The following is a 22,716-nucleotide window of genomic DNA, read 5'->3' as shown; positions in this document are numbered from 1 at the left end:
CAACTACTACACAGGGGCTTCTTAGACACTAGCAACACCTGAACATTTTAATTCAGATAAAACACACTTACCACAGTAATACTGAGGACAACAGAAGTATATGGTGTTAAGATTCACTGTGAGAAATTCCCCGTCAGTACATTGTGGAATGGGTTCAGTACAAGTTTCACAGACTAAAGGTGAAACAGAAAGCCAAAAATCACACTTGAGCCAAATGTAAATTAATTATTAGCTCACATTATTATATGCAAATAAAATAATTCAGTATGTTTAATAAAATAGGAAAGAAAAAGAAACAAATATTGATCTCCTTATATGGTCACAAAACAATAACACTGCCCAACCATGTAGTTTGATGTTTTCCAGGAACAATGATAAATAGAATACCACTTAACCAGAAACGTAAGGTCTTCAGAATTCAGAATCCATATAAAATGTATTTATATGGATCAAAATATCATTGACTTAAGTTTTCCTAATCTGCAGATGAGTTCTCAATAAAACTTAAAAATATCTTGACAATAGGATTCTGGAGACTGCAACTGTCTATACCTACAATGTCAGGATATATTTCAATAGCAGAATGACAGACTTAAGACTGTTTTTGAAGGATTATATTATTGTAATAATATAGGGGAATTCAGTGGGAGTAAAGAAGTTGGGGAGGAGAGTGGAAATCCCAGAGCATATGGAAATGTATCATAAAATAAATAAATTTAAATAAATAAAGTTCTCTTAATCTACTTTCCTGGGTTATTCTTGAACGTGTGACTGCTCAGGGACAGCAAACGTAACACCAACTATCTCAATGATCTTGAGAAAACGCCCTGATCTTAAGGTCTTTCAGTGACTGGTGATGAAAAGTGTCCCCCTCACCATGGCACTGCTAAGAGAATGACTCTCTTTAGACTAATCACACTCTGTTTCCATGGAATTTGAATCATAAAAAGAGCAAGTCATCTCTGCCTAGAGCAGGGTTTCTTTCCTTCCCAGCGTAAGCTATCCATAATTAGTCAGGTTTTTGTTTTGTTTTGCTTTGCTTCTTGGTTTTGTTTCTGTCCTGCCTCATGCAGCCAGAGAATTAAATCAAGATGTGTTTTGATTTTCACAGGCTCAGCTGAAGCCTACACTCATCAGCAAATAATCCTTGAGATAAGCTTTTATTTTAAATGAGAAGAGACATTTTCTAGTTTCCAATGTCCAATTTATTAGAAATTTTAGTTACAGCTATGTCTCAATCACCCTGTTTTGTCCATTATTTTGTCAAGACCATCATAGCTCTCCTATGATATTCAAGAGGTGACATTTTACAGAGGTTCTATAATGTCTTGATAGATAGCATAGTTAGTTACTCAAGGAGAAGCATTGCTAACATTTTCCACCAGAAAATATGTATGCTAAACTTAATAAAGGAAAACTTCTTGATTACATAGAATTTGTGAGGTTTGGTCAAATATACTTATAAGGGGACTTTTAAAACATCATAGAAAATGGAATTGAGAGATATTGTGAAATTTCAATCATTTTTGAAGCCCCTCATGTACACAATTTTTTTCATGTAAGAAAGTATTTATCGCAATAACTGTTAAGAGTGATTTAAATATTCTTTCTTTATTTACAATCCTTATTTGGTTGAATACACATGATAATACCATTAGCATTTCAGTAACCAGCATTACCATGAAATTCACATGAAACAGTGTGAGATTTTTTCTGAGACTGCTTTTTCAAGAAATTATCTCCGTAATACTCACTACAGAAAGGGTAAAAGCAACAAGGTTCTTCCCTTTGAACTTGAATCACAAATTGGTCTTCTCTGCATTCTGGTGTCGAAATATTGGGGCATTTCAATGAGTCACATTCTGCAAATAATAAATAGATAAATAAATAAAGGTATATAATGACTTTTAAGAGTGAAATGATAATGACATAATGCTGTTTAATTCGATTTCAATGTAATGTCAAGAACTTAAAATATCACAACATTAGTGAACATATATATAAGAAATAGCAACTTTTATAATAAGTTACATCCTTGGAAACACAAAGAAGAATCTAATCCACTGTTCTAAATAAACAACGAACTTCACTTATTTCTCCTAAATGATTAACTCACCACATTCGTACTGTGGACAACAAGAAAGAACACTATAGCCAACAATCAGCTTCTGTCTGTCTGTACATGTAGGGATGGCAGTGCCACACAAAGTCATGTCACACCCTAGAAGTAAGAAACAGAGCATGGAGTCATCAGGGAACATAACTAAACTCTTGGGCTGCTTACTGAAGACAAGGAACCAACTCTCACTAATGTGAGTGCAATGCCCAAAAAGTGATGTGGATGTAACCAGCCTCAAGCTTGCAGGTTTGCCTTACTGTGTTTGATTTCCAGATCCAGGATACTGAAGTACAGTTGGTCACACCAGAACCTGTACTGCCTATACCTCATAACGTGCTATTATGAGTGCCAAGCAATTCCACTTGAAATCGAGCTTCCTGGTGATGTACCCAGGAAAATAGCAGAAGTTCTTGGTCCCCAGCCACCCATGTGGAAGACATTCAGACCAGACGGAGTTCCAGGCTCCTGGCTGAGGCCTGGTCTAGCCCTACCCCTTGCCACCACTTAGAGTGAGCCAGTGGATGAGACATCTCTCTCAATCTTTCTCCTTTCTCTCTGTCTCCTTCTCTACTCTTCAAATAAATAAAATAATGATTTTTGAGTATAATGAAAATATTTCCAGGTCCATCCTCTTGATGTATTTGATAGAAAACACTAATTGATAATAGACAGACCTTTGCATAAATATATGCAAATATATATGCATACATATACATACACATGTATATGCAACTCAACATGACCACTGTGAGGCAATGCTTGCTTTGAAAAACCATTTGTAGTGATACTTCACTACTACTTTAACTCTTACTGTTTTGTCGTTGTTGCTGTTGTTGTTTTGCCAAGCATCATACATGCTGCCTTTTTTGTGGTCATAAGAATATCAACACATTTTGTGGAATTAACTGTAGGCTTCTCTGCATACACACCACAAATTTTCTTTGAACAACAAGTCAGTATATCTGTGATGCCCATGACGACTTCAGCTTCCCGCTGACACACTGGTGAGGGCTCATCATCACAGTCAGGCTCTATGGGGATGATGCTTCCATCTTCCAGACATTTGTACAGGGCACATTCATCAACACCCCCATTCCAAACCTCTCCAGCAGTGCGGGGCTGGCCCTCCCTATCAGTGCACGCTGAAAAACAGGAGCAGAATTAAAGCACTCATAATCTGGACATGAAGAAAAGCAAGCTATGATGTTCTGATTTCAGACCACAACAAGGCCCACCTAAAAGACGACACATCAGCAAACGCTCCTTTGTCAAAGTCCCCTTTCCTTCCCTCAGCTACTAGCTTATACCTTGGCTAATGAAGGTTTTTGTGGCCCACATTAAATATTTTTCTCTTCTACAACTCTGTAAATTTGTGTGTACTCTTCTATCAATAAGATAATTGATTTTATGCAAGTTTTAATAATCTATTTAACTTGAACAAATCTGTCATATAAATTTAATTTAGTTTTAAAATATTAACTGTTAAGAATGGGTGATATTAAAAAATAAAGCACTCCTTTTACTAACATTAGCATTAACATTTAGTCATTAAAATTTTAAATGTTTACTATTAACATTTATGTCACATTGAAATTTCAAATGCTTCTGCTTTAGAAAGTAAAAGCTGGAAAGTACACAGTCAGGCAAAATAATACTATTGGCTCTGTTAGTTTTGTATAAAAGTTGTATTTTATAATATATATGATTCTCTCATGTTCTCTTTTAAGGAACAACAACGATGAATGTATTTGCCAACAATATTTACAACTTCCAGTGAACTTCTCTTAAGATTTCCTGTCTATTAACAAACCAAACTCACAGATTTGCAAACACCAAATGTATGAATGCCTGTGCGTTCTCTATCTCTTATTCATACTTTACTCATTAGTAAACACAAGATGATTTCCAATAGCAGATGTTCGTTTCACTTGCACTTAGCTTTCCCTTGGATTGTTAGCCAATTTCCTTGTCTTCTGACAATAATGAAAAGACCTATGTCTGTCAAAATCAGTGCAAGTTTTACAATGCCATACTTTTTGCATTTGCCATTATCATGGAAGCAATGTTTTCTAACAGAATGACTTAAAATTGAAAGCAGAAATATTTTTAAAAAGAAAAGTGAAGGTAGAAATATTAAATATTTTGTTCCAAATAATATTATCTGTCATTCTTTGCATATTTGTCTACATTATCAAGAAACCGTGTTGAATGTAAAATGCATATTATTTTATGCACTAACTTCATGGGCTATGACCATTATGTCCCAATTTCCAGAGGCATTCATCGCCCTCATAATGGTAAATGTAAACCCCTAATATATGAAGTAACTGAATTTCTATTTAACACCCACACACTTAATTTTCTTTTTCTCATGCTCCTTCCCTTTTACTATAGGAATTGGCGAAACTGTCATTTTTCCATTCAGTTATCATTTATACCCATTGTTTCTATTTCCCTAAAATCTTTTGCTTTGAAGTGTGTGTGCGTGTGTGTGTGTGTATAACGAAACATGTAAGCACCAAAGATTACCATTTTGTTAGCTTCAACAGATATCATATTAAAATCAAACTACAAATAAGCTCTTCTTTCCAACAGTTAGATTACCTTCAATCAAGCTTCCCCAGCATACGGCATTTGTTGGATTTCTAAAGTATCATTGTATAATTTGCTTCTTACCACATTCTTTCTCTGGAATGCACTGAGTTGAATCCGGTCTGTGAAGAATTGTTCCGTTTTTGCACACACAGTCTTCTCTTAGATGCACACACGACGAGTGTTCATAGAACCACTTGTTGAGACACGTTCTTGCATCACAAGGCTGCACACAGGGCTGGTATTCTTTCCCCTCTGGGCAATTCAGAGCTGTGACCAACAGGGGGCACAATTTGCTAATGATCAAAGTCATCTATGTGCCTTCTAATCAAAGAGTAGATTTTTTTTCCTTCTGAATAGAAAGATTATTTTTTCTCTATTTTAGTGCCTTTTGATTCCATTTTCCACTTACTCTGTGATAATACATCAGAGTTAAGCCATCAGTAGATAGTCTAAACATCTTTCAGTTATTATTAGTTTTTTCTGGTAGGAAATACTCCTCTGAATTATATCAAATAATACAGTCAACACGTAGGACAAGTCTGGTTCTTGCAAAGTCAATTGCTGTAAAGTTGTTGAATTTTTCAACGAGAGGAAAAACCACAGCTTATTCAGAATAAATGCAAGAATACATTTTAAAAATGTAACAAAGCCATGGAATTAAGAGACAACTCTGCATAACTAGATCTAATCCGTCACCATCAAAAGAAACTGTTATAAATGGCCACTTTCTAAATGATATTACAGAAAATTCTTGATAATTTATGCTGATCTTTAAAAAAAGGCATCCAGTTGACAAAATGGGGTGTAACGTTAGTACAACTCAGTGGAGAACAGCATGAGAGTGGCCAGTGAGGTAGAGGTGACACACGCTCCTCGGGGATCAGCCATGCTCTTCCTGGTCATTGTTACTTCAGGGAAGGAAGAAAGAGTTAAGAGATAGGAGAAGAGCCACAGAAATTTTAAGGCTAGTTCAATTTTCAAGTTGAGTAATGTCTCAAGTGTTTGTTGTATATGATTTTTTTCCCACACATAATATTCCAACTGAATTATTTTGTGATTTTAAAAATGAAAAGGAAAAAAATGAGTGAGCTGAGAAAACGTTACATTTAAATGGAAAATGCCATTCAGTTAATACTTACAACAGTAATCGCGTGTTCTCCACTCGATACAGATGTCAAACTTATTGCACAAAGCCACATAGGCAGAAAGTGCATCACACTCGTAATTCCAAAAATAGGTATAATTGATCCACATCTTTTCACAAAAGTCCTTTGGTGAAACCTAGAAATAATTTTGTCTTGCGATAGGTTAATTACTTATGCTTTGTCTGTGTTTTTTTCTGAAGACCTTTAGTTTGACTAAAACTATCTGATGTATTAAGTGGCAAATATGATAGTCAATAATAGATCATACATTTACAAAATCGTATAACACGACGTGCCAACTCTGGATTGATATTTTTAAGCATACATTTTAAACATGATAGATGTTATCTTCATTAATACACATAAATTATCTTTATAACAATGAAAAAGAAATCTGAATGTATTAATATAGTCTATTGGTCACATGCTTTGAATAATATGGCTTGTTTTAACTAGTTAGAGACTTTTTGTACAGAATGCACCGTGTTTGGAGATGCCATAAACTTGAATAATTTAATTAGTAATTGAACATTTATTCCAGTTTCCAGTTTTCTCTCTTCTCATTCATCCAGCCAACTCATTCTAGGTGTCTACTTTCAGACGCTAAGTTCTGATACAGTTCAAACTATTGCATAAAATATTATTTAATTTTGTAACCCATCATATTTTCTTCTTATAAAAAGTAAGAGTTTCCTTGTTTCTTAGTTTCTTTTGTTAAATCTCCTGTTTCCAGCCACTGTGCACAGAGCATGTGCTGCAGCCACTCACAGCCTCTTGTTTCTCAAATGTAATGAACAGTCTGACAGCCGAAGCTCTCCCCTACTGCTGAGCGGCTCACGCTGCCAAGAGCACGCCGTGTTTCTCCAGATGTTCTCCTCTGACATCAAAGGCACTGCCCTGTGTTGGCTTTTCATCTGCTTGGTCGTTGTGTTCTCTTCCTGCCACTTATTCTGCTTTTCTAAACCCCACCCTTAATGTCCATCTCTTCTCACAGCAAACTCTCGTCAAGGCTCACCCACTCCCCTGGTTTTCTCTAATTGCCTTGACTTGCTTTTGTCATGTGTGACATAGAAATAATAAAAGCAATTTCTATGGAGCCTGCTTTGTGACTCGGTGGCAACAGCTCTGCCTATGATGCCAGCAGCTCCTATTGGTACCAGTTCAAGTCCTGGCCACTGTGCTTCTGATCCAGCTTCCTGCTAACATGCCCAGGAAGGCAGTAGAAGATGGCCCAAACGTTTGGGTCCCTGCACCCATGTGGGAGACTCAGACACTCCGGACACCTGGCCATGGCCTTTTCAGCCCTACTGGTCTCGCCATTTGGGGAATGAACCAGCACATGGAAGATCTCTGTGTCCCTTCCTCTCTCCTTGTATAACTCTTTCAAATAAGTAAATAAATCTTAAAATTAAAAAACTATTACTACCTACAATTGCCATGGTTATGAAATACACTAGTACAAGGAAAATGTGTTCACACATCATAAATTACTTCTACTTACTTGATCTCTGACCTAAACTTCCTCTTACAAGCTCCCACATTATACTTTTAAGTTTCTTCTGAATATTTTTATTTGGATGTCCCGTATGACATTCTATCCTAAATGAAAATTTACACCATCTCCACTTAACTCATAGAAGCTGAATCCTTTTCTCATCCACAGAGGCATGCACACTTCGTACGTTAGGAAGCACCTATGTATAAGGCAGTGTACTATACATAAGAGATATAAAGGTAAACCTAACACACCTGTTTTCTGACTATAGGTCTCCTAATTTTTTTCAAAGCCTTTTTGTATGATCAAGAACAGTTATTATGCAAAAAGTAATGGGAGGAAGCAGGGATATCAATTAGAGGAAGCTCACTGGCAGAGCAACAAATCTTGTAATATTCCGATGGCTGAGAGGAAGCTAGAATGACCTGAGTTTACCAAACAAGGAAAAAACGGAACACCAGCTGGATGGAAAGCAGGGCTGCAGGGATTAGAACCAGTGTCCATATGGGATCCCCGTGCGTGCAAGGAGAGAACCTGAGCTGCTGCTTTCAGTCTCCCACACGGGGATCAAGAAACTGGAGGTTCAAGAAATTGGATCATCATCCACTGGTTTCCCAGACCATCAGCAGAAAGCTGGATCAAAAGTGGAACAGACAGGACTTGAACTAGAACCCATATGAGATGACAGTGCCACAGGTGTTAAATTAGCCTGCTAGGCTATTACACCAGCTCCTGTATATTTCACTTTTATATTTTCATTCCGTTTTTAAAAACATCTTGGAGTATCCTCATTTGGCACAGCAGGGTGACTATACTTAACAACACTCTATTGAATGGGATTTTTAAATGCACACATCACAAAATGAAATGATAAATATTTATGGTGATGGATATGTTCATTGCCTGCTTTGATCACTCCACACAAAAATATGTGAATAAGCTTTACATCGCATCCATACAGATAAATTATTTGTGAATTAAACATTAGAGTAAAACATGAGTATTTCAAGACAGCTTTAAGCGTTTGTGACAAGAACCTTCACAAGTCTTAAGAAGCGTTTACTTGGCTGTTTTAAAGAAATGCTGATCTAAAGCTCCTGAGTACCTGGAAGTCCACATGGCCAGTAGTTCTAAATATATTCTTATCTTGTTCTTAAAATGTATTTTCACTGTAGTGTTTTTAATATTCAGTCTTGATTTTTCAAAATCTGATAAATCACTGCTGCTTTGTTAAACTGTCCTTTTATGACAATTAAAATAATCCATTTACACTGTATTGAATTTGATTATTGTCATCTTTTTCCATGAGGGAAAATTATATTTTCAGCCCCTCACTATAAACTCATTATAGCAAGTATCTTCCAGAATTAAACTGATTTATACTTATGTGGCAGATGAAGAAGTTAATTGACTTTGTTTATCAAATTTGACTACATAATTATTAGTCTATTAGATTTTTAGACACCAAACTGTTTAACCATTTGTGTTTGAGGCTAATTCCTCATATAAATATATGTTCTGTTCAGCAACTTTAGTTCTGTCTTAATTTATATGCTCCTGTTGAAAACGTAATTTTTAGAAAACACGATGTAGGGCCCAGCTCGGTAGCCTAGTAGCTAAAGTCCTCGCCTTGCATGCACCAGGATCCCATATAGGCCCTGGTTCTAATCCTGGTGGCCCCATTTCCCATCCAGCTCCCCGCTTACAGCGTGGGAAAGCAGTTAAGGACGGCCCACAGCCTTGGGACCCTGCACCTGTGTGGGAGACATGGAAGAGGCTCCTGGCTCCTGGCTTCAGATTGGCTCAGATCCAGCCATTGTGGTCACTTGGGGAGTGAATGAATGGACAGAAGATCTTCCTCTTTGTCTCTCTTCCTCTCTGTATGTCTGCCTTTCCAATAAAAATAAAATAAATCCTTTAAAAAACATGGTGTATATTAAGGTACTATCTAAATGCATTGAAAATCATTCACTATTTTTCTCTTTTATGTATATATACATATGTATATTTAAAGACTTTTAAACACCTAAGACTTATTTTTATATAGATCGTCATGTAAACTGAAACTCATAACAGATATGTCTCTTGTGTGTTGGATCTCATGACTTCAAACCTTTCCCTTGCCTTCAGGGAACCAAGGGCAAGTCCACACTTCTCTGTCTAGCCCAGGCCAGCCCCCATGCACCGCTCCCTGACTGCACCACTCCCTCATCCTCCTTCTCTGACTTCTCCCCTCCATCAATCTTGCACCAATCTGATTTAGTAATTTCTTTGCAAGGCCTTTTATGCCAGTTGCAGTCTTGCATATGCTATTGATATCTGTGTAGATCCTTTCTTCTCTTTTTTTCCAGCAAATCCATTCCTCTAAACGGTTCCAAGGTCTAAATCTCCACGAAGTCTTCCTCAAGCCTAGAATTCCAAGCACCTCAATATTCTAAACTTCATCAAATCTGTGCAAAGGCTTCCTTTCCTTCCAGAATCCTTGCAGGTGAAACAGCAGGGCATTAGTTCTGTGTCACAGTGTCTAACACATTGCCTGTCTTAGTTTCTAGTCTAGGCTATCCAGCAACATTGATCTCTTTTTTCCAGAGGCATTTAATCACAGAACATAATTTCATATTTCTGAAAGCCATAGATGTAGTTCTAATAAAACACAGCAGGGAAAAGATAATTATCTTTCCCATCATTGAAAGTCTATAAACAGTGATTCTGAACTCCAATGCACACTGACACAAGGCTTGGAGATTAACTGTTCTCAGTAGGAGAACAGGAATGTATTGGCTTTTATTCCCAACACGACTAACAGGACAGCTATTTATGAATGCTTTTGACTTACTTTATCATGGCATGGAATGAAGGCTCGTCTGTTTAATAACTCAATGCAGTCACTGCAGTCATGCGCGTTACAATCCCTCACAGGTCTTCTTGTTGTCATTTCAAATGATTTCTCAATTTCCCAGCTCTCAATAAACAATGCCATGTCTTCCATGTTCGTAATGATGGTGCCATTCTGCATCCTTAAATCATCATCTGGATCTTTATTGCAAATTCCTTGAAAGAACAGATGACATTGAGAAGCAAAAAATTCTCACTTACACCATACTTAGGCAGCACAACTAGATCAGCTTAACCATTAATGAAAACATAATGAATTATTTAGTGAATAAAATATAAATTGCATATGTTTCTCGACTTAACTGTCAAAATAATTGTTTAAATTATATATCTTATTCTCTGATAAAATCATAAAAGATCTGTCTTCTCCAGATAAGAAGGAAATCATGAGCTTAGAAGTACATATCATGAAGCAGGCACAAAATATCAAAAACAAAGTAATGAATTTTGTCCCTGCATGCTTTCCATTCTTGGCTGAGACCTAGCTCTGAAACCTGGTAAGGTAAATGCTCGGACAGACGCTATCTGATGATGGTTCCCAGGCATTCATTCTCACAGATAAAAGCTCTCCTTGAAAGGATTAAATGCCTCCTTTCCTGGAGAATTCTCTCTGCCCCATCATTATCCCTGTCCCTTCACTTAGTGCTGAGCACTGCTACAGGTAAGACTTCTTATTTACATAAAGATAATCCTTAGTCTCTTGCAATTAGCAATTGTTACACTTCATGCAGGCATGAATCAGATACTCACACAGCAGTCACACAGACACATGGATTCATCCGACATCAGGATAGCCATTGCAAGATCAGGACTTCAGCTGAAAATTCTGACACAATCTCTCTTCCTTGAAACGACAGTCTGTGAGTGGCAGTGGTGCGTTGACTTGCTACAACCTCCAACTTGCTCTAGACTAATGTTGAGCTTATTCTTCATTCAGTGAAGTGCAGAGCCAGAAATACAGAGAAATGCATCTAGAACCCTGACTTTCACTGACCCAAACTCACCCTAACTTAAGGTTACTTTTTACTCAATTCCCATTTTCTTAAAGCGTAAACTATGCTTATGCAAACGTATCAGAATTTACAAAAATTGCTACTCATATTTCACCCTGCATATATATGTATATATATGTGTGTGTGTGTGTTTGTGTGTGTATGTATGTGTACTGAACACTAAGTTTTTAATTAACTGAACTATCATAAAAAAAAAACTTTATTTCTAAAAGAGCTAAAAGAACTTCCAAGTATTTGAGGAAAGGAAATTGATTGCTATTACAGATTGCTTTCACTGCAAACCCAGCTGCTAACACTTCAGACTTCATAGTGTTACATGAAATTCCAGTCTGTGCCTTCTATTCCAGTGTCTTTAGTCAGGCAGGGTCGTACTCCAGGCCAGTCGTCAACCTAGTGGTTCTAACAGTGCTCGGGTTTCCTTTTCACCAACCACCCCTCATCCACTGTGGAGGTCTTGGGCCCCGGGAGTGATCCTGGGCTAGCGAAAAGCGCTTTCTTCACAGTGCTCAGTTAAACATCAGTTAGTAGTGTGTCTGTCTGTATCTACACAAAATCAAGAGCTGATAGGAGAAGAGGAAGAAAAGTAACAAAATCAGGTAAGAGTCTTACCACTTACAAGTCATGGGGAAAAGTGTACATTCCCAAACTGTATGATTTATTATCAGTAACTACTGACTATATATATTCAATAATATACATACTTCACAATAACTAGTTTCACAATGGTGATCTTATGCCACCTTAGAAATTTTTGACATTAGGTTTACCATACTATAAATTGGCAAAGAAATATGCAAACCATTTAAGCAAAGTTTTCTGCAGAGCGCTTGTATTTTTTTAAAGATTTATTTTATTTTTATTGGAAAGCCAGATATACAGAGAGGTGGGGAGACAAAGAGGAAGATCTTCCATCTGATGATTCACTCCCCAAGTGACCACAACGGCTGGAGCTGAGCCAATCTGAAGCCAGGAGCCAGGAGCCAGGAGCCAGGAGCCTCTTCCGGGTCTCCCACATGGGTGCAGAGACCTAAGGCTTTGGGCCATTCTCGGCTGCTTTCCCAGGCCAAAAGCAGGGAGCTGGATGAGTGGGAAGCAGGGCTGCTGGACACAAACCAGTGCCCACATGGGATCCCAGTGTGTGCAAGGCGAGGACATTAGCCATTTTAAAGAAGAAATTTGAGTTTTTCAGTAATTTATTAAAGACAAGTGCTTAGTTACTTTTGACTTGTCAACACCAAGAACAGTATAAGACACTTGTAAGGGATCCATAAACTTTTTTCACCATATTTGCTGACATTACATGAGATACATTGCACTAGAGTAACATTTGTTCACTGTGATAATGTAATAACTGGCATACGGTCACTGTGGCATTCAGTGTTGAAAAGAATCATTTTCAACATTTTTATTGATATATAGTAATTGTGCATATGTATGGGCTGCAATGAAATGTTTGTTTCATTGCCTGTATTCAATTCCAACGGTTTTGAACGTAAGTATTACTACCCCTTCTTAAAGATGAGGAAACATGTTCTGTTAATGTCAAAAAGCTGTGAGGAGGACAGCTGGCATTCAGGTTGCCCAGGACACATTGGCTCCTGTGTTCTTTTTGACATGATTATGTGTTCATAAATTCCCCTATCTGTTTCCTTTGTCCTGGATCATTCTACATAGTATAGTATCGACATAGTACATGAAAACGGTGGGTAACTCAACTGTACACACCATAATAAAACTTGGATTAATATTCAGAACACTGCGTTCTTCCTAAAAGGCATAAGTTAGTTTTCCTTGATCTTTATCTTTTAAACTAATATGAAAGAAACAAGGAAATTTAAGGCTTTCATTTATCTATTCCCCATTCATATTATCTATAAACTGATATAACACTAGCACATATTTATTAAGATTTCTTAGAAGTGAGTTGAAATATATAAAATAGTATCTGACACTTGATTAAATGCTTAATAAAGGTTAGCTTATTTAAATATAAATCATATAATAGTAATAATGGCAAGCTTACATTTCCATAAAATATCCAAATTTAACTTTTTTTGGTTTATAAGGCCATTTGTAATAAGCTATTATTTTCTTAATTATTTACCTGAGAAACTAAAGTATCCCAAAAGTAGGGTAACAGAGTCCAAAATAATGCAATGTGAACAGGAAAAATAGTGATAAAAAATAAAGATTTGAATAGCAATGCTCACCACAAAGTCCTTCTGTGTAGGATGACAAGTTAAATCGGGAACTAAAGTGAATGTCTATGATTCCTGTAAGATGGGCCCACTTTATGACTAGTCCAGCCGGAGTAGTGATAACGTACATTGTACCAGAATCCTCTATGGACAGATCTTGACTTGAAAAGGGCAAAGGTACAGAGATAGAATCTACTTCTACCTACAATAACAGAAACATAGAAATCAGAAAAATTATTTAAATATAACACTAAAATGAGAACACAGCTTATTCTATTTCGTACTGATTTAATGTAAGTATTCTTTAAATTATCAATTTATTCAAAAGGCAGACTTAAAGACGGTGAGACAGAGACGCAGAGGAACAGCAAGAGAGGAAGGAAGGGAGTGAGGAACAACAGAGGGGGACAGTAGGGTGACCTCGTCCACTGGTTGTGTTCCAGAGGCCTCTGGCGCAGTGTCCCACAGAGGCGGCAGACACAGCATGGAACCAGCCAGCCAGCAGGCACGTCCTGCTCCAGGGCACACATCTGCGGAAAGCTAGAATGGGGAGTAGAGTTGGGGCTGCGACTCAGACCCTCTGATATGGGATGGGGACAAACACCCCTATTTTTAAAATAATTTATTGCTAGCTGAATACATGATTGGAGAATGACCACCAGCAAGTTGATCTGAGACCAAAAGAAATTCTTATGACCCAATATTCAAAATAACTTCATTGACCAGGTTTGGGTTTGCATCCCACTCACCTCATCAAGTCAAAGGTATGGACAAATGCTGTCACCAACAAAATATTCCATTCACTTGTATAAAGTCCTACATAATTAAAATGTTTAATACCTTATTATATTATGGACTTCTTTCATTATTACTGTTTCCAGTCTAGAATATGGAGCTGACTAGCAGGTGCAATTATTTAACGAAATTTCTTAACATAGCAGCTGTTTTAAACAAAATTGTTACACTTAGATTTTAAAGACCCCTTGAATCCAAATAAGGCATGCAGCTCAAAATGTAACTCTATAAGTATATGTCCCTTAGGGATATGGTTTCCTTCTTTGCAATGGATGGCTCTTCTTTTGCTTCTCTAAATAAAGTTAAACATTCTTCAGTGTTTTTTTTCCTTGTTTTAGTCAACACTTTTAAACCGACTCCTCTGTGCTCCTCTTACTGGTCTTTTCTGGCATTCTTGGCTACTACTCTTTTCAGTGAAATGATGCCTTTGCGTCATCTCCACTTAATTTGATTAAAATACAAGCATTAATTCTAATGAGACAAATCTTGGCCAATCACACCATCACTCAATATCCTGTTTAGCACGGCCTTGAAAATGAGCCTCACAGGCAGAAATGTTCACAATATCTGCACGTTGTGAGGAAAGAAATGCAATATTAAGAATCATGGAAAGACACTTGTCCTAACACAGTTAAGCACTGGTTGGGACAGCCGCATCCCACAGTGGGATGCCTGGGTTTTAGCCCTGGCTCTAGTCACGATTCCAGTTTTCTGCTAACATGCACTCAGGAGACAAATGGTGATGCCTCACGTACTTGGTACCAGACGGAACGCTGTCCTTGCCTGGTCCAGCCCTGACTGTTGCACTTTAAACCAATGAACGGGAGAGTTTCCCTCTCCCTGTCTCTCTCTGCCCTCTCCTCTGTTTTCACGCAAACAATTAAAAAAATTTTTTTAGACTATCCACGGAAAGAATGATGAGGCATAAAAACAGGGAAATATTGATTTTTTTTAAACTGTCCCCCTTTGTAAGAAATTGTTTTTATAATTTCTTACTTTCATCTAATTTGATAATGATTATTAATTTAACATTCTTACCATTCGTGCTATTCGGTTGACAAGTATTTTATGTGTTGATGTTGTCACATTTAACTTTTTAAAACAAAGTCCAGAGATTCTTCCAGAGGAAGCCTTAATTTAAAAAAAAGAAAACTTTATGGAGCTAAGCATAATTTTAGTGTTAAATAGAATGAATTTATTCAACACTTGGCAAATACTCACTAGCTTTTTAAATGAATTTCCATTCTGAAAAAAAAAAAGTATAAAGAGAAGCTTTTAAAACAAATTCATGAATTGATTTCTGGGATTAGCATGCTCTTTTTTCCATACTTTCTTTTTTTTCTCTTTTTATTTTTACCTAAACTCAGACTTAAAACTAAATCCTATAAAGTATCTCCACATACCCTTCACTCATGATCTCCAAATGTTAATGTTTCATCAGACACATTTTCTTCATCTTTATCAATATACAGTCTTAAATTTTTCCTTAATCTCTTGGAAGTATATCGAGGTATGATGCCTCTTTGCCCATAAATTATGTACACTTACTAAAAATAAAGACATTTTCTTGCTTTACTAGATATAATACAGCTATCACAATCAAGGAGTTAATACTGACACTATACTCTCATTCAGATGTTGCTAATTATATTATTAACACTTATTTTTAAAAATTCAGTTGTGTTGGGCCCGGCGCAATAGCATAGTGGTTAAAGTCCTCGCCTTGCACACACGGGGATCCCGTATGGGTGCCGGTTCTAATCGTGGCGGCCCTGCTTCCCATCAGGCTCCCTGTTTGTGGCCTGGAAAAGCAGTCGAGGACGGCCCAAAGCCTTGGGACCCTGCACCCGTGTGGGAGACCCGGAAGAGGTTCCTGTTTCCTGGCTTTGGATAGGCACAGCATCAGCCGTTGAGGTCACTTGGGGAGTGACTCATTGGACGGAAGATCTTCATCTCTGTCTCTCCTCTCTGTATATCTGCCTTTCCAATTAAAAAATAAAATAGATCTTTAAAAAAAAGGAATAAAAAAAATTCAGTTGTGTTGTCTTACTCTCTTTTAATCTGAAATGGTTTCTTAGTCTTAATCCTTGTATCGTGACAAGGAATTTTTTAGAGGGTACAGATCAAGATTTCCAAGAAATCTTTCAATTTTATGTTCACTGATTGTTTCTATCTGTGTTTCATGTTTCTTCACGATTAGACTGAGGTTCTATAATTTTGGGAAGAACATCACAGCAGTGATGTTGGTTTCTTTTTAGAACATCATAGCAGGAGAAATGTGCCCAGATGAAATATTTTGGGGATATATCAGATATCAAATCAAATTTGATGAGCTCCTGAGGTCCCCTGTTTTTCTGAGAACCCATAATACTGCAACTAAATGTTCAACTAAAGGCTAAAGATACTGAAGATACTCATAATACTCAACTACAGGCTAAAGAAGAAATGGCTATAAAAGTAGATTCTGACCCACCTGATTTGTGGAACATTTTTCAATATGAGCAACTATAATTTCCCCAGGAATTCTTACTAAGATGTAAGAAGCCATGCTGTATAATGCTGCGTTATTCCCATCAAAGGTAACGATGCTCAGTTCTGACAACATGGAACATCTACCTAAGATGAAATGGCACAGTTAACTAGATATCCAAGCTTTTACAAGATCTTTTAAGTGAGGCTTACTATTGACAAGAAACGGTTCTGAAAATTACAAACTATGAAACAAAATACACACACACAAAATGTGCAGAAATGATAACCAAGTTGTTAAAGCATTAAGTTCCACAAAATAAGAATCTCAAAAGATTAAAAAATTGATCACCACAACACACATGAGGACGTACAAGGACATTCCCACTCAGGACAGCAGATATCCCTGTTCACTTGAACAGGCCTTCCCCGGAAACCACAGTCAGGCATTTCCAAGGCCTTCGGGCAATGCAGAGACCAGTTGTAAAATGTCCATTCCATATTAAGGCATATGTATTGGCTGCAGTTATAAGCAGGATCAAATTGCAAAGGCTGTTAATGAAAAAAAAAAAGAAAATGAGTGAGTTTTTCCCCATTACTTACCCAAGAGATCTTGTAATATTATGTTCTTGTCAGTTTTCTAAATACAAGAATCTTTAAAAGATAAAGAATAAAAATTTCACTGCCACTTTTTGATGTATCCTTTCAATAGCATTCAATATGTATTTAAGCTTTATCTTAATTTGATAAAAGAATTTTCCATATGTTCAAACAACTGTACAAAATGAAGTCTTCAAAATTTCTAGATTGATGTTCTGTAAACAAATTTATATATTTTAAGCTATTTTTTATACTATGTTGTATAAAGCTGTTGCATAAAATTAATTTCTCTGATTGTTGGCTTAAACTTAAAGTAAAATATTAAAAATTTAGATGTGACATCAGTTGGACAGGATTGAATATTTTCTTATAAATTATTTTTATATCTATATGTAGTTCAAAATTTTTGGATACACAAATAAAATAAGACTCATTTTCCAAAGTTTATCACATTTGATTCAAATTATAGTAATAATTAGCCAGATATTGTAATAATTAACTTGTTTTGTCCTCCATAGCAACCCTATGAGATTTGTACTGTATTTTTCCTGTTTTACACATAAAGATGTCAGAAAAGAGGTTAAAGTAACTTGCCTAGAGTCCTGCAGTTTGGTAGATAATTCACCAAGGAACTCTACATTACTAAGCACATTGGCCAATTTTCAAACTTCATTTTATTGACCTGTTAACATGTCTGGTATGACTTACTACTTCTTCTTTACGATCTTGCTTACTTTAGCTTCTAGGTCCATCAGCCATTTCCTATATTTTTTTTCTATTTCACAGTTAATATCTTGTACATACTTGTCTTCTCCTCTCGCTGTACAAGGTCTGCATTAGCTTTACCCTCTCCTGGCCCTTCCACACGCAGATCTGCCGCCTAGGTATTCTGCTTTGCTCGCCCTTGCAATTTCTTCAGCTCTTCCGCTTTGAAGTCACATGATCAGTAAACATTTTCTGACCATGTTACTGAAAATTATTTTCCTCCTGAGTGGCATCTTGTAACAATTTCTATGACTTACTAATTTGTTTTTCCTCTTGGCTCTTTCAGAACTTTAATAGAATATAAAACTCCATAAATGCATACACTTTCTTTTTTCCATGGAGTGTCACTGATGTCTGGCCAGAAATAGTATGAAATAAATATTCATTGAATCAATAATTAGATTATGAGTAACAAATGGCATATTTGAAGAAAACGCTTGTTCAAATCTCAGCTGAGATAACTACCATCTCAGCAGCCAACAAGCCAAACTTTTTTTCCTTTCCTATGTGTCTTTAACCACCTGCATGGTGCCTAGCACAGCACTTACTTAATAAATACTCTGTGAGTCTCTGGATCACAAGAAGCCCACAAGAGTTAACCTTTAACTAAGGAATCACATCCAAAAACATATTTATGTTTTATTTGTGTTTCTTAGTGTAATCAGGAGCTACTTATTAAGAAATGAAATATTAAATATACTATTTTTTTGTCTTTTGACAAAGACAGTCTAGACAGCACATCAAAAAAAGCTTAATAGATTTACATATTGACACAGAAACTTGAGCACATGCTACAAGGCTATAAAAATACTTAATCTTGATTGAATTTGAACTGTAATACTGCATCAAGGTGGAGGACTCCACCAGGGGGGAGGGGCGTGGGGAGGGGTGGGGGGATTCCCAGAGCCTATGAAACTGTCACATAATGCAAAATAATTAATAAAAAAAAAATACCTGCAGTAAAAAAAAAAAAATACTTAGAGCTGGAAGAAATTACTCAGTCATACCTTACATTCCAACCCTGGTGTTGGAGTTAGCATGTCGAACACAGTGATCTCTGATGGAGTAATCATTTCTGGACAAATAAGAAACAGAGGTGGACTCCCCGTTAATGGACAACAGCCATCGAATGTGGAATTCATGTATTATACAACTACAATGGGAAATTTTACTTAAGTTGATTTTTTCCTCACAAGAATCTCATGGCATACATAACATTACTGCCACTTTATGGGCGTGGAAACTAAAGTTGAGAAATAAACCTTCTAACTGGTGGAGGGAGAACATGAACTCAGGAATTCTGACCCCAAAGCTATGGATTTGAGCCATGATGCCATACACTCCTTCGCTAGCTTGGTAGTGTCAAGACCGCTATCTGGACTGGTAAAAATATCAGTCATGTCACTAAGTGCTCCCCAGAAGTTACAAACGTTACTGTTGTTTTAAAATAAGCAGTGAAGCAGATTGCTTTTCCTGGGTTAAACTCTAGACTGTGTTCCTTGAAGACAGAGCGGATGACCACACTGTGATTCCAGAGCATGGTGGTGGTGAAGGGGTGAGCCATGACAAAGGAAAAGGTGGCTGGTATTCAGACATGAAGGCCATCTCGGCCAAGGACAATGACACCTATCTCATAAGGATTCAATTTAAGACCTATGGATTAATTGAAGCCAAGTGCATAATCTAATGTCTCGCACAAGAGAAGCACTCCACAAACAGTCGCCAACAAGAACAGGAGTGTTAGTGATGATTGTAGCTATCCTATTATTTTGAAGATATTGTAGATTTCTTAAAACTCTTGAATTATTCATCACTGACTTCAAAAATAGAGCCATCATTTTTGAAATGGACCCTTGTGATCCGGTGCCTGATAACATCTTCCATGATTTGACACAATTCCACACGTAGCACATATTCAAATCACAAGTCCTCTTGGGGAAATGCTCTATTGCAAATGCTGCTCTTTCTAGTCAGAATGAAGTCCTTTCTTCTCTTAGGCTACCTAGTTCTTATTTTCTGTTATTCTTCTGAGAGCATATCTCCAAAATAAATATAACGTATACTCCATATTGTAACACAGTTTCCCCTCAGGATCTTTCGGGGCTTGGTTGCAATAGCCTAAGAACTATTCGACTACTCCCATTACAACTGGGCTGTAAGCTGTTTATCCTACATCCTCCCTGACTCACTAGTGAGTGTCAGAACAGTGCCCGGCAAAGCTGATGTGCATTAAAGCTTACCAAATAAACTGAAATAACGCATATCTGAACCTGAACTCCCCTAAACTATAATGCCTGCATTAAGTGCGGCAAGGCCTACTGTGAGTGGACTTGTTAAATCTTCCTCAGGCAAGTTTCACAGCACTGGAGGGAAGCCAGGACTGGAGCAGAGCCTGAGATAGGACACAAACACGGGAATGGAGGCACTGAAGTGGACTTTGTTTTACACCTGGACCACCTGAGCATGGTTAGCTTCTAAAATTTAAAGGAAGTTCCAACACAACTAGATTATGGGCCAAGAAGTGATAGAAGTCCTAGTACTCCACACTACTTGAAACAAAGGAAAAGATGAACCTATTGCAGAAGTCACTCAAAAACTGTGACCCAATGAGCCACTGAACAGCTTCTGGTCAGCCAGACAGCAGCAAGATGTCAAGATGTCGATCAGGTAATACTAATTTTAGTGTGTGGAATTGCAGCAATACCTGTCAACATAGGAACAGACGGCTTCTCTGTTGGCAGTAATGCTGGTTCTGTGGCAGTCACAAGTATGCCTGCAAAGAAAAAAAGATACCTTCCTTAATCTGTGGGACCGTAAAGGAAGTTCCAGATAATACTCATAGTTCTCTTTAACACCAATGAAAAACACTTTTAGAAAAGAAAATCCAATTAGATCTTAGGGGGAAGATTTACATCTGCTATAACATCTGTTTAAAAACTACCTAAAGGGTATCGAAGAATTTTGAGCTTCCAGTCAACCCAAAACTTCTAATTAAAACCACTTGCCTCATAAAAAAAATATTTAAGCATTTCACTTTTCATAGTAAAATTAGCAAGATTCATACTTACAGTCTCCTGGATAAACACATTTCAGGGTGACTTCATCAAGAATCATATTTTTAGGGCAGTAAGGTAAGCATCCTTCAACCCTTTGCATGAGAAAAAAAGTAATAAAAGTTTGAAATACACAAAACGTGAACTTCTTTTTAACACATAAGATATTTAACACATAAGATATCTTATAAAACTCTACTATCTCTTTGTAAGACGTCTTCAGTCTGGATACTGATGCTGTGGCTCAACAAACTAAGCCTCCACATTCAAGCACTGACTGGCATTCCTTATTGATTCTGCTTCCAGCTGCTCTGTGTATAGCCTGGGAAGCAGCTGAGGATGCCACAAGCCCTTGGTATGCTGCATTCACGTGGAGACCTGGAAGAAGTTTCTGGCTCCTGGCTTAACTTTATGGGTTGAGTTCAGCTCAGCTCCAGCCATTTCTGCCATTTGGGGAGTGAATCCCTTGATGGAAGATCTTTCTTTCCTTCTCTCTCTCTCTCTCTCTCTCTCTTCTCTCTCCAGGACAAATAAATAAAATTTTAAATAAATAAAGTTTTTTTAAAAGCAGAATTGAATTGGTTGTTGTTTTATGAAATCAAAATCCATCAGATAATAAAGGGATAACACTGATTAAAAGCAAATTTGAACACACAGAGATTCAAGACATAAACTTGAACTTGGTACACACTAAGTCCATATTTTATAAGACTAACGCATCTATAAATGAATGATTCATTGACACTTGGGTTAATGTTTGCTGTGACCTTGATTTCCACTCTCCTCACATTCAAGCTCACTGCCATGGTCACTGACTATCTTTGCCATAAGGATGTCTATAGAACAAAAACAGCACCTTTGTTGGTTTCCCTTGTCTATTAGACCCTAAATTCATTGAAATGATAAAGAAATATCTGGGGCCCAGCACGTTAGCCTAGCGGCTAAAGTCCTCGCCTTGTACACACCAGGATCCCATATGGGCGCCAGTTCTAATCCCGGCAGCTCCACTTCCCATCCAGCTCCCTGCTTGTGGCTTGGGAAAGCAGTTGAGGATGGTCCAAAGCCTTGGGACCCTGCACCCGCGTGGGAGACCTGGAAGAAGCTCCTGGCTCCTGGCTGCAGATCAGCTCAGCTCAGGCCATTGCAGTCACTTGGGGAGTGACTCATTGGACGGAAAATCTCCCTCTGAGTCTCTCCTCCTCTTCATATATCTGACTTTGCAATAAAAATAGGTAAATCTTTAAAAAAAGAAAAAGAAATCTCTGGATGGAAGTGAAGTGTTGTTCTTCGGTAACAGGGAAGGAAAGGGCAGCGATTTTCGTAACTACAAGAGACTGGACCAAATCTTGACAATACCCAGGGCGATGGTTGCACATAAACCTAAGGGGTCTTGATTTTAAGCCCCAGGACATTTGGCCTTGCTATGAATCCCAGATCTGGTGTATAGCAGAGAAACCAAGTGAGAGTCTAGAGTGTCAAGAGGTCATGTGGAGCTCCGTGGGCCAAAGAGAAGGGAGGACCAGTCAGCCTAATTTATTCTAAAAGAAAAGGACAAAATAATTACTAAGATTCAG

The 22,716-nt window shown here is 37.4% G+C and overlaps 1 protein-coding gene across 1 annotated transcript in view; it reads right to left on the bottom strand.

Annotated features, from left to right (window-relative positions):
• Nucleotides 1–22,716, bottom strand: part of OTOGL (otogelin like) — a 134,053-nt gene that overhangs the window by 19,152 nt on the left and 92,185 nt on the right. The window contains exons 36-50 of the mRNA XM_058673670.1: nucleotides 21,158–21,237; nucleotides 20,794–20,862; nucleotides 19,097–19,164; nucleotides 17,099–17,276; nucleotides 16,729–16,871; nucleotides 15,477–15,500; nucleotides 15,294–15,386; nucleotides 13,473–13,662; nucleotides 10,191–10,405; nucleotides 5,854–5,995; nucleotides 4,796–4,981; nucleotides 3,049–3,261; nucleotides 2,117–2,221; nucleotides 1,755–1,862; nucleotides 72–173 (exon numbers count right to left, since the gene is read on the bottom strand). Of these exons, the coding sequence (XP_058529653.1) occupies nucleotides 72–173; nucleotides 1,755–1,862; nucleotides 2,117–2,221; nucleotides 3,049–3,261; nucleotides 4,796–4,981; nucleotides 5,854–5,995; nucleotides 10,191–10,405; nucleotides 13,473–13,662; nucleotides 15,294–15,386; nucleotides 15,477–15,500; nucleotides 16,729–16,871; nucleotides 17,099–17,276; nucleotides 19,097–19,164; nucleotides 20,794–20,862; nucleotides 21,158–21,237 (1,916 nt within the window). The remainder of the gene's footprint in view (nucleotides 1–71; nucleotides 174–1,754; nucleotides 1,863–2,116; nucleotides 2,222–3,048; nucleotides 3,262–4,795; nucleotides 4,982–5,853; nucleotides 5,996–10,190; nucleotides 10,406–13,472; nucleotides 13,663–15,293; nucleotides 15,387–15,476; nucleotides 15,501–16,728; nucleotides 16,872–17,098; nucleotides 17,277–19,096; nucleotides 19,165–20,793; nucleotides 20,863–21,157; nucleotides 21,238–22,716) is intronic.

The sequence above is a fragment of the Ochotona princeps genome, chromosome 15, assembly GCF_030435755.1.
Source record: "Ochotona princeps isolate mOchPri1 chromosome 15, mOchPri1.hap1, whole genome shotgun sequence".
Classification (NCBI taxonomy): Eukaryota; Metazoa; Chordata; class Mammalia; order Lagomorpha; family Ochotonidae; genus Ochotona; species Ochotona princeps.
This window is presented reverse-complemented; position numbering and strand designations above follow the sequence as displayed.